Below are 12,334 nucleotides of genomic sequence, written 5' to 3' on the forward strand. Positions count from 1 at the left end.
TGGTAAATATGATCAAAGAAGGCTGTGAAAATTAATCTGTATCATTTTAAAAATTTACTAAAATCTAACCTTTCATTGGAGAATAATAATTTTAAATGGGAGAGAAATCTCATTAGGAAATAAATGTTTTTCTCTAATATACATTGGTCACAATTAATCATACCCTTTTATCCAATACTTTTTGCAACATCCTTTTGCCAAGAGAACAGCTCTGAGTTTTCACCTATAATGCCTGAAGAGTTTAAAGAACATCTGACAGGAGATCAGAGACCACTCCTTCATACAGAATCTCTCCAGACCCTTCAGATTTCCAGCTGCATGTTGATGCTTCTCCTCTTCAGTTCACCACACTCATTTTCTATAGGGTTGGCTGGGTTGGCCAGGGCAGAAACTTGGTTTTGTTCCCAGTGACCCATTTTTGTTTTGATTTTGATGTTTGTTTGTGGATCATTGTCCTGTTGGAAGATCCAACCATGGCCCATTATAAGATTTCTAGCATGGACAGTAATTTTTAAATTTTTTATCCATTGGTATTTTATAGAATCCATTATGGCATCTATCTGAACAAGATATCCAGGATCTCCGGCAGAAAAATAGGCCCACAACATTAAAGATCCAGCAGTATATTTCATTGTACACATGGGGTACTTTTTAAATCCCTGTGTGCACCAAACCCATCTTGAGTGTTTGCTGCTAAAAAAAAGCAAATTTTTTTAGTTTCATCTGACCATTGAACCCAGTCCCATTTAAAATTCCAGTCGTGTCTACCAGAAAAAAATATGCTGGAATTTGTTTTTGGATGAGAGCATTTTCTTTTCTAGTTTTTTCTTGAAACCCTCCCAAACAACATTATTTTTGGGCGGTTTTTTTAGGCTTTCTGACCCCCAAGACTCAACTATTTTCTGCAGTTCTCCAGTTGTGATCCTTGGAGTCTTTGGCCACTCAAACGCTGCTCCTCTGTATTAGAGAAAAATATTTATTTCATAATGTGATCTTCCCCCACTTTTTTTTCTTTACTTTAAAGGCTAGATTTTTATTTATTTTTTTGATAAACAATGCGGATTTATTTTCACAGCCTTCTTTGATCATATTTACCAAGGGTATGAATAATTTTGAGCACAACTGTATAGAATTAAAATGATTTATTATGTGATGTTGGTTTAAATTTCCTAACTCTACAGTGTAAACTTTTTTCTCTTTTTTTTTTAAATAAAGCAAAGATTATTGAAGTACTTTTTACAAGAAAATACTATTTTAGTTTTTCAGTTTTTCAAAATTTCTCAATTTTAATTTCTGTATAAAAACATTGTCTACACCAGAGTTTTAGTGTACTTTACTCTTCATTGACTAAGTTTACTCTGTACTGTTATTTTTTTTTTATTTTGCACTGACCAGTGTTATTTTAGTATTATTTATGTGCTCATGTATTTTGAATTAGCTTGTTTTTATATTTTCAGTTCCCTTTCAAGGGAACTTCGAACTGCGTCTTCTAGGGGTCGCTATGGGGAACACCTTCAGTGTGACCGGTGTCTGAAGCATATGTCTAAAAACGACAATAACATTGGCCGGCGACAGCGTATGACGTCACTACCGGTGCGACTATAGTATAAATAGGCGCCGGGAGAACACGTCATCCTCTTCTTCGTCTTCACTGACCGTTTGTTTATGTTAGCGTTAAGCTAAACACGACTAGGAGTGCACGTTTCTCGCCAGAGGCTTTGCTCTGATACCTGCAGTTTCACACGGCTCGCGTGCTGTGTGTGTGGTGAAGAGCAAGCGCGTTCAGCTCTCAAGGGAGTTGGATGCGCTCTGCATTCATTGCTTATTTCTTCAAACCCCTCCTTTGTGCTTCTGCTCTGAGGAGTAGTAAGCTCTATACGCATGAATGGTTATTGGGTCCCGCTATTTCTTCAGATTCTATCGGGTCTGGTTATACGGGACCCATGCTCTCTATCAAGATAGAGAGCATGAGACTGTGTCCAGCTGCACCAGTGGACTGTCTCTTATTGGGCCCTGCTGGGTTACCCCTTCTAATCTAGCGCCCCCTTCTGGTTGAGCTAAGAAGTGCTCCCCTCTCTGCGAGGGTTAGCTAGGAGTCACTCCGTGGCAGTGACATCAGGTAGTTGGGCCGCTTGCTGCTTCCCTGATAAGCTGCCTCTATTCGGGTCAATTCAGGCAGTGCTCCCCTCACCTCAGAGGGTTGTCTTTGAGCCTGCCGCTCCTGATTGAGTAGCTGAGGACTTCTGGGCATCTGTGAGCAGATCTCTATAAAATCCATACTATGGTAAGTGCACACGCTAAGCTTCGGTGCACTTTCTAAAATCCACATGGTGGTAAGCGTGCACGCTAATCTTCGGTGCACTTTCTAAAATCCACATGGTGGTAAGCGTGCACACTAAGCTTCGGTGCACTTTCTAAAATCCACATGGTGGTAAGCGTGCACGCTAATCTTCGGTGCACTTTCTAAAATCCACATGGTGGTAAGCGTGCACGCTAAGCTTCGGTGCACTTTCTAAAATCCACATGGTGGTAAGTGTGCACGCTAAGCACTCGGAGCACTTTCTAAAATCCTGTATGGTAAAGGTTATGCCTTGTTAGGCTCGTTCCTTTTCTCTGAGTTGTGTTAAGTCCCTGGTACTCGCCTTGGACTCCACTCAACTAGTGCGTCTCTGTTGATTAGGGCTGGGTATGGAGTTCGATACTTTTAAGGCACCGACCGAATTGCCTCGATACCATCAAATATCGAAAAACGTCTCGTCGTTCAGTACCAAATTTCGATACCTAAGGGGTTAATCTCATCAGCGTCAGTGATCCAATAAGCCTGCAGCACTAGCCGGTGTGTTCGACTAGAAGAGGTGTGGCGCAGATCGATCAGTGTTTGACAATGACTGTTATGTGACCATTCATGCAAACTGTAGCATCATGCTACATAAGACAATAAATAAGATTTATATTCCGCTTTTACTCAAAACTCACTTTAAACCACCATTGAGTGTTTATAATAACTTCCAATTGCCGTCTAATATGTGTTTTGGCCATCTAATGTAGCTGAAATTAAATATATTATTACCTCCGAGTCAGAGCAGCGATCATGGAAGAGAGAACACAAGCAGACAGCGCTGGAAGCTGCTAATGCTCATCAGTAAATCAGTGGAAAATAAATAAAAATCATGACTCTGTCTGAGCTATGCGTTTTAAAATGAACACTAGCTAGTGTAAATGTAGCCTAACAGATGTGTAAACTGAAGACTATTTTAGCTTTATTAAAACTATTTTGCACTGATTTATTGTGTTGGTTACATTTTGTTCCTTTGTGCAGTGGCTCAGGAGATGAGTCTTTGAATTTGCATAAACATCAACAAGCTGAAAAATAAAACCAATGTTTTTTTTTTTTTTAGATAATGTAATCTTGTTCAAATTTATTTCATAAAATTGGTATCGGAAAAAGTATCGTTCAGGAACCGGTATCGAAGTCAAGGTAACTTTCGATATCGAACATTTTTGAACGATACTCCACCTATGTATCCTCAGGATACCTACTTTAACAAGGTGTTGCTACTAGGGGTCTGTTGAGACCGTTCCTTCAGCAAGCGGTAGCCCCCTGGGTGACAGGCCAAGACCTAGTACGATTCTAGGCACTTGGTCGTATCCCTTTAAAGGAATCTATTCCTGATTCCAAGCCTTGAGCTCTACCCCGGGTCCAGGAGTTCTGGCCCTAACAGGTAAGTTTTTTGGGGTATGTAGCTTAGACCTTTGGCCGTAGAGGATAATGTCACTGACAGCCGTCTAACGTCCCAGGGGCAACTCCCTTAAAGCTTTGGTAGAGTTGGTACTTGGTACTCGCCTGTGGTTTGGCATGCACTCCCCTCAGCATGGTGGCGTGGGTATACCGTTCCCCATAGCGACCCCTAGAGGACTCATTTCAAAAGTTCCCTTGAAAGGGAACGACTCGGGTTACCATGGTTCCCTGAGTAGGGAACGAGACACTGAGTCCTCTAGGTTTCCTGCCATGCTTCGGACGCAAGCTTCAGAAGAAGAAGCTGATGACGTGTTCTCCAGGCTCGCCTGTGGTTTGGCATGCACTCCCCTCAGCATGGTGGCGTGGGTATACCGTTCCCCATAGCGACCCCTAGAGGACTCATTTCAAAAGTTCCCTTGAAAGGGAACGACTCGGGTTACCATGGTTCCCTGAGTAGGGAACGAGACACTGAGTCCTCTAGGTTTCCTGCCATGCTTCGGACGCAAGCTTCAGAAGAAGAAGCTGATGACGTGTTCTCCAGGCGCCTATTTATACTATAGTCGCACCAGTAGTGACGTCATAGGCTGTCGCCGGCCAATGTTATTGTCGTTTTTAGATATATGCTTCAGACACCAGTCACACTGAAGGTGTTCCCCATAGCGACCCTTAGAGGATGCAGTGTTTCGTTCCCTACTCAGGGAACCATGGTTACATTCGTAACCTGAGACGCTTTCACTTCTGTTATGTGCTTTTGTCATTTTTGTTTAATTCTTTTAATATTACTATGAAGGTTTGATTTTCAGATAAAGTTTTTTTTATTTATTCCCAGTTAGTAATATTAGTGCTTTATTAGTTAGTTGCCAAGGCAACATTACTAACCATAATTACATTTTATCTATCGAATTATCAATACCATCATCATTTAGTTTTTTCTATTTAATTATTTCAGCTTTATTTCAATTAAAATATATTTTTTAATAGTTTTAGTTTATGATAACCCCGCTATTATTAATTTGTTAATACTTGCTTATTCACACTATTGTTTACAGTGCCAATGAATATAACAAAAAAGCATAACAAAAACAAAACATGAATGAGAAGAATGTGTGTGTTTTGGAGTGATGGAAGCTGGGTAAAGCAGAGTAACAGTGTGGGAGAAGCTCAAATCGAGAGATGAGAAGAATTGCACAGGTGGAGACAATAGAGAGGTACAAAAGCTCGCTCAATGGGTTTGGTCAATGCATAGACACGCGCGTACAGAAACACGTCTGGCTTTTTCCCATCAATTCAAAAGTACTGCTCAGTCATCAATCACATTCAGTGCCCAGCCTCAAAACTGCATTCTGCTCACTCTAAACCAACAGAGAGCTGTGCTACAGCAACAATACAGGAGCAACTGGTAGAAACTGGTTATTTTTAATGCAACATCGGTTAAGTCAGACATTTATTCATTTCTGAGGCTGGCCATGTGGGTTTGGACAGTGCTGACGCCTTAATCTGTAACTTTTCACATTATTCTGCATAACTGAATCCAAAACATTCCAGTCTGTCCCGGATCAAAACCCCAACCAGCATACAAGAAAATCCATTGCATACCCTCAAAATTTCAAAAACAACTGTGTGCATGCACTTATGAATCATAGTCTATTTAAAGACAACTATCAAGCAGAAGTATGCATCTTAAAACCAAGTGAGCTGCCCTACCTAGACAACATTTTTTAACATCATAAGCACACAAAATCAAGTGTTTCCAGTTACTGAATCTCTTAATGTACATTACATTGTATTCTGGTCTGTCATCATCTGGACTCTTACCCATTCGGATTTCATTCTAATGTAGTATGTTTTAAAGCTTTAATAACATCTAGTTATATTCTGAACACATGTTTAAAGTGTGAGGGTGTCCCAAGGTTTTCCACTCTCTATTAGAACCTCCATCAACACGTTTAACCCTTTGGTGCCCTTCGGTAATTTTTTGATCAATTTTGACCTTATTCTGAATAGTATGAAATTGGTAAAGGTTTTGGCACTTGCTATGTGAACACACACACATACACATGACTCAAAAAGGTTAAACTATCCCGAAAGAAACGGTCAAAAATGAAATCAATTTCATCTAGTGGAATAATTTTGTACTGCGCCCAAATAAAATCTTTAGGAAATCTTTCTTTTTTTGTTTTTGCGGTATTAACCTCTAATTCGGAACACAACTCGTTAAGACGTATGGCTTTGTTTTTCTCGTAATCTTAGAGTACAATATGTATTGGAAAATATATTTCACATAAACATGTTTTAAAAAATCGTCTTTTCACGCATTTTTCATAAAACTTTTTTTCTTTTTAAATTTCACTTTGCGTGTTTTTTTTTTGTTTGTTTTTGTTTTTTCACTTCAGCAATAATGTTAAGTGCTCCAAAGCATTCAAGATTTAGGACAGTTTAAGTTGGAAATTTCATTTTTTGGGTTTATGCTCAAAAAGGAATTAACAGGCAATAAGTAGATTAGTACTGCATAAACATAACGTAGTACCACAAAAATACCCTAAAAACACTATATATAAAAATTAACTACTACATAAACATAACGTAGTACCACAAAAATACCCTAAAAATACAAAATAATAAGTTTAAAAAAAACGTTATCAGACTAAACACCTAGTCTCATTTGTTCTCTTTGACCTTTGTGATAGAGTAAAAACAAATATGTCTGAACTTCCTTTGGTTTTACTGTTTCTTAAGTTTGTCTAGTTTAATCTCCCTCATGTACAGCATTTTGGTGCACTATGTATTTACTAATGTGCTTTAAAAGAAAGAAAGAAAACACTGAAAAGGGGGCTTTGAGTGATGGAGAACTACAAACGCACTGCTCCTCTGAATTAAGCTGCAGTGTTACAGCTGTTGTGTTGATTCAAATTACATATTAGATCCTTTTCATCACTTAAACAAGCTGAAACATTCCGTTTTTCTCTCATTTCTGCGTAGGATAGTCAGGCTTTTCAGTAAAGCATCCGGATGCAATAAAAGAGCTCGAGAGCAGCAGTGACAGTGAAAGACTGAAGGATGCTGAACTGATGCTATGTTTCTCACGCCTCTCCTGAAGTACGCAAACGCACAGGATGAGTATATCACTTCTAAACAGACACAGCCCAGTAGCGGGACATATTTAGTTATAATATTAAGGAACATAAAGACTTACCTGGTAAATGTCTGGCGCGCGGTCAGGAGTAATCACAACTCAGCGTTTGGCACCTGCGCGGATGACGTCAAAATCACGCACGCGTTCAGAGCGAGCGCGGAGAGAGTCGCTGCTCTTCTGTCACAAACTCTGTCCGCTTCCGAACGCAGACCTGAGTGAGACACTTTCAGCGCCTCAGTCTTTTAGGCTGTGCGCTCCATGTGACCAAATTCCCACACCGCCCAGTTTTTTTCGAACTTTTCCCGAGAATGTTTCCGCTGTAGATGAAGGAGCATCACATGCCACGTGTTGCTGTCAAAATAAAGGCTGGGGCTGGCACGCGAGGCGTGTCGAGGGGGTGGGATGAAAGAGAAATATGATTTTAAAAGCAAATATGTATAACGTGTTGTGCCAGTGCGCCACCTGCTGGCGGTGATAAATAATGAGAAAATCGTGTTAATTCTGCAGTTAAGATGTAAGATTCTAAAATCGCCTTAAAACAAAATAAATCGCTACTTTTATTCGGAAACTGATCAAAAGTGACAGTAAAGGCATTTATAATGTTAAAAATGATTTCTATTTCGAATAAAGTGTGTCCTTTTCAACTTTCTATTCATCAAAGAATCGAAAAGAAAAACAAAAATATCACAATTTCAACAAAAAAATATTAAACAGCTCCGCTGTTTTTAACGTGATGATAATAATCGTGAGTACCAGATCAGCATATTAGAATGATTTCTGAAGGATCACGTGACTGGAGTAATTGTAAATTGTAAGAACATTTCAGAAAATTACTGCTTTTACTGTATTTTGGTCAAATACATGCAGCAAATAATTATACAATATTGATCAATTAAAAATAACATTATTATTTGAAAATCATTTTAAAAACACTATGAAAAATAATATTAATATTACAAATCTACCAAAAACTGTCCCATGCAGTTCACCAATAGCCAAAAAAACATTGTTTTATGCCTAAAATCATTAGGATATTAAGTAAAGATCATGTTCCATTAACATATTTTGTAAATTTCCTACAACAAATATATATAAAAAATTTGATTAGTAATATGCATTGCTAAGACCTTCATTTGAACAACTTTAAAGGCGATTTTCTCTGTATTTTGTTTTTTTTGCACCCTCAGATTCCAGATTTTCAAATAGTTGTATCTCAGCCAAATATTGTCCTATCCTAACAAACCATACATCAATGGAAAGCTTTCAGATTTTATTCAGGTTTCAGATGATGTATAAATCTCAATTTCAAAAACTTGACCTTTATGACTTTGTGGTCCAGGGTCACATATATATATATATTCATTTGGTGTCTCAGATCTCACAAGATCAGTCTAAATCAATCAGTACAATCTCCAAACACACAAGATCAAACAGTCTGGGGCAGCAGCACTGAGGTTATAAAAGGTTGTTGTTCTGCTTCTGTGTTTTGGAAAATTAAGGCATTATGGGCAATTCCCACCCCTATCCGGAATGCTGAATCCCTGACAATTTTCAAGCGACAGCTGAAAACTCATCTCTTTCGAAGCTACTTGACTTCATCATAAAAAAAAAAAAATAAATAAAAAAAAATTATTTATTCCTTCTCTTTCTAGCTTGTACTTATTTGAACAATGTCTAAGAACTTGGTATTACAACCACTTCTTGTGTCTGTTTGCCTCTCTTAAGAAGAATCGCTTTATGTATCCCCCAATTGTAAGTCGCTTTGGATAAAAGCGTCTGCTAAATGACTAAATGTAAATGTAAATGTAAATGACATTGGCCTGTTATCATGTTCTCAAGAGTAATTATTTCATTTGTTGCATACAAATAGGTGTTGACTAATGAAAGACAGTGTGGGAATAACAACAGAACTGCCTAAAGCAGGTGCTGCAAGGCATTTAGTCTTCAGACTGGCCTATGAAGAAAATCTGAATGATTCAAATAGTGAAAGTAACAAGCAAACCAATGTTTTTCATTATTTATTTGATCATTATCAAAATCTGTGAGTACCTTACATACTGAAATACATACTGTGTGTCAATAAAAATATATTATCTTTTTCCATTATTTGATAACTGTGTGATAACGATTCGACAATCTGTACAACAAAATGCAGTCAGCTACTTCAGTTCCCAGATAATTAAAAACAGAAGAAAAAGCGAGTTAATGATGGAATTCGATGAACGCCGGCATCTTCCACAACCATTTTTATAGCCAACATAAACCATCACCATCACCTCCGGCTCCTGTCTTAAAACCTGTGCACATGTGCTTTGACATAATAAACACAAGCTGACTTCATTTTAAGGTGTCAGTTTCAACTTGTAAAATCCTAAGAGCTCATGATTGATGTGTAATATTTTAAGTTCTTTTTGTAAGCATAAAAAAGTAATATTAAAGCTTAGAACAAGAAAAAAACATCACATACGTAAAACATATGTGACCCTAGAGCACAAAACCAGTCTTAAGTCGCTGGGGTATATTTGTAGCAATAGCCAAAAATAAATTTTATTGATTTTTCTTTTATGCCAAAAATCATTAGGACATTAAGTAAAGATCATGTTCCATGAAGATATTTTGTAAATTTCCTACTGTAAATATATCAAAACTTAATTTTTGATTAGTAATATGCATTGCTAAGAACTTCATTTGGACAACTTTAAGGCGATATTCTCAATAATTAGATTTTTTTGCACCCTCAGATTCCAGATTTTCAAATAGTTGTATCTCAGCCAAATATTGTCCTATCATAACAAACCATACATCAATGGAAAGCTTATTTATTCATCTTTCAGATGATGTATAAATCTCAATTTTGAATAATTGACCCTTATGACTGGTTCTGTGGTCCAGGGTCACATATATAAACTTAGCTTAAGATATATTCTCTGAAATTTTACCTAGTACAATTTTGCTCCTTAAACAAAGTATTATTCTTGTTTTATAATGTTTACAGGAAAACAAGACTAAATACTGCTCAAGATTTTTTTCCCCCCCACTGTGAGTGAATATGCATGCAAATCATGATGTTCTTCTGATCCTGAAGACTGATCTTGCATTAATTCATATTTTCAGTTCAATATGGTTTTGGATATAGATTTAAATCATTTATATAAAGTCAAAAACCATGTTTAACCCACCACAACATATCACTGATTTTTTTCACTGAGCAGGAGACTTTTACTCATACAAAGGAGTTTGAAACCGCACAGCAATACTTTCCCCATCCTAAAGCTGAACATAATGTTGAACGCTGGGTTTGCTACACAATTAACATGAACCTAATACAGACAGATTAAACACTTGGCGACAACTGCATTAAGCGCTTACAGATACTTGATAATGCTTGCAAAGACTGCGGCTCTGATTATTACAGTATATGATGTGGCGATCAGCTAAGCCAGCGCAACAGATAAATGACAACTGTGATGAGCGTCTGAAAAAAAGAAAAAGAAAAAGAAAAAACCGGACGGTTTTAACCATCTCTTACATCCAGATCCTCAGGATATGTAGCGTTGGCAATGTTGCTACAAATCTGAAACCAAAATGGAGGTAAGCTTTACAAAGATGTTAAAATTGAGTAAGTCATCTTAGATAAAGTCAATAGCGTAATTCAGTGTGGCTTCATCACACGTGAGTGGGTCAAACCCAACTGTGTGCAACGTCTGCAAGAGATACTGTAAGGTGAGGAGTGCACATGCTTGGTGGAGGATGTGAAGGAGTTTTTATGGCTTTATATTTGTGTTCGTGAGGAGGGCAGTGGTTTTGTGTGTAGTGTAAAGTGGCAGTACAGGCAGACTGTATTATGCGTTGATTAGTGGTTGAGCCTGTAGTGTCAGTGAACAAGAACTGGTGGAAGCTCTCAAACTGGTGCCACATAATTGCCAGGGAATGTTCCAAAAGCTTGGGTCCTCTCAGACGTACCTGGCAGGAAAAGAAGAATATAAAGTCATTTAAGCAAGAAAACTTGTGACACAAAGCAGCTACCACTTTGCTAGCACATTATGGCAAATGACAGTACTGTAATGTGAGAATTGGCTGAGAGAGGGCAGCACAGGGCAGGGCTTTGCACTGAGACCACACTTAAAACCTATAAAAGATACATCTTTCAGTTTTGTTATAGTATATTATATATCATATTATCAAATATTACTTTTATTCATTAAGGATGCATTAAATTGACAAAAGTGACTGTAAAGACATTTCTAATGTTACAAAAGGATTTTAATTCAAATAAATGCTGTTCTTTTGAACTTTATTCATCAAAGAATCATGAAAAAATGAGTGCGGTCTAACGATTAATCGCGATTAATCGCATCCAAAATAAACGTTTTTGTTTACATAATACATGTATGTGTACTGTGCTTATGTATTATGTATATATAAATACACACACATTCATTATATATTTTGAAAATATTTATATATAAAATATTTACATATCCTACATATACATTTATATATTTATATTATTATATTATATATAAATATGTTTAATATATAAACAAAGTTTTTAAATATATACATGCATTTGTATATACATAATAAATATACAGTACACACACATATATATTATGTCAACAAAAACTTTTATTTTGGATGCGATTAATCGCGATTAATCGTTTGACTGCACTAGAAAAAATATATTTCCACAATTAAGCAGTACTGTTTTCAACAACGATAATAATCAGAAATGGTTCTTGAGCAGCAAATCAGCATATTGCTATGCTCAAATATTTCCATAGCAGTCTTTTAGTGTGTATTTGTATTCTATATAATACTATAGGCCTTAAATATTATTAATGTCCATTTCAGACTAACCTGCCCCTACAAATCTGTACAACTACGCTAAAATAACATCAATAGTTTTAAACGATTGAAGTCAATTTAACCATTGCAACATTATAATTAAAATATAATTACCAAATGCGAAATTATAATATGAGGTGATAATCAATATATCAATATATAATTCATTCCAGTGGTTGATCTCTTTACAAAGTCAAACAGACCTATCCTGTACTATATAAGTGGGCAGTTTTTGGCCTGAATGAGCTGTAAAGTGAAGCAAACTTAAAGGGCCATTACCTACAAACCAGCCGTCATCACACTTCTCTAGGACCTGAACGATATCTCCTTCTCTCAATTCCAGCTCGTCTCTATTCTGGGGTTTATAGTTGTAAACCGCTTTATACCTGAATGCAAAGAGAAAGAGGGAATGAAAAAGAATAACAAATGGTCAAGAGTGAAAACTGTAGCTGGATTAACCCTAGAAGTGTATTTTCTACATTCTTAAAGGGATGTAGAGTTCACACAAAAATAAACATTCTGTCGTATTCCGTCACATTTTTTCATGTTCTAAACCTTATGACTTTTACATGATGATTTAGTTTACTTAACTACTCCTTTAATCAGTCATAAAA

At 36.9% G+C, this 12,334-nt stretch overlaps 2 protein-coding genes across 8 annotated transcripts in view; both read right to left on the reverse strand.

The window, feature by feature from the left end:
• LOC107565117 (PDZ and LIM domain protein 2-like) overlaps positions 1-7,217 on the reverse strand; it is a 78,777-nt gene extending 71,560 nt beyond the window's left edge. The window contains exon 1 of the mRNA XM_016250330.1: positions 6,933-7,217. The gene's annotated coding sequence lies outside the window, so the exon portion shown is untranslated. The remainder of the gene's footprint in view (positions 1-6,932) is intronic.
• Positions 7,218-9,742: 2,525 nt separating this feature from the next.
• Positions 9,743-12,334, reverse strand: part of LOC107565106 (vinexin-like) — a 61,192-nt gene continuing 58,600 nt past the window's right edge. For 5 of the 7 annotated variants that reach the window (XM_016250304.1, XM_016250306.1, XM_016250307.1 and 2 more), the window contains 2 exons: positions 12,000-12,106; positions 9,743-10,835 (listed from right to left, as the gene is read on the reverse strand). In XM_016250304.1, coding sequence (XP_016105790.1) covers positions 10,774-10,835; positions 12,000-12,106 — 169 coding nt within the window. In that variant the 3' untranslated portion in view covers positions 9,743-10,773. Of the gene's footprint in view, positions 10,836-11,999; positions 12,107-12,334 lie in introns of those variants that run through there. The other 2 variants (XM_016250310.1, XM_016250308.1) reach the window with 2 other exon arrangements.

This window comes from Sinocyclocheilus grahami, unplaced genomic scaffold (assembly GCF_001515645.1).
Source record: "Sinocyclocheilus grahami isolate Dianchi unplaced genomic scaffold, SAMN03320097.WGS_v1.1 scaffold982.1, whole genome shotgun sequence".
Taxonomy (NCBI): Eukaryota; Metazoa; Chordata; class Actinopteri; order Cypriniformes; family Cyprinidae; genus Sinocyclocheilus; species Sinocyclocheilus grahami.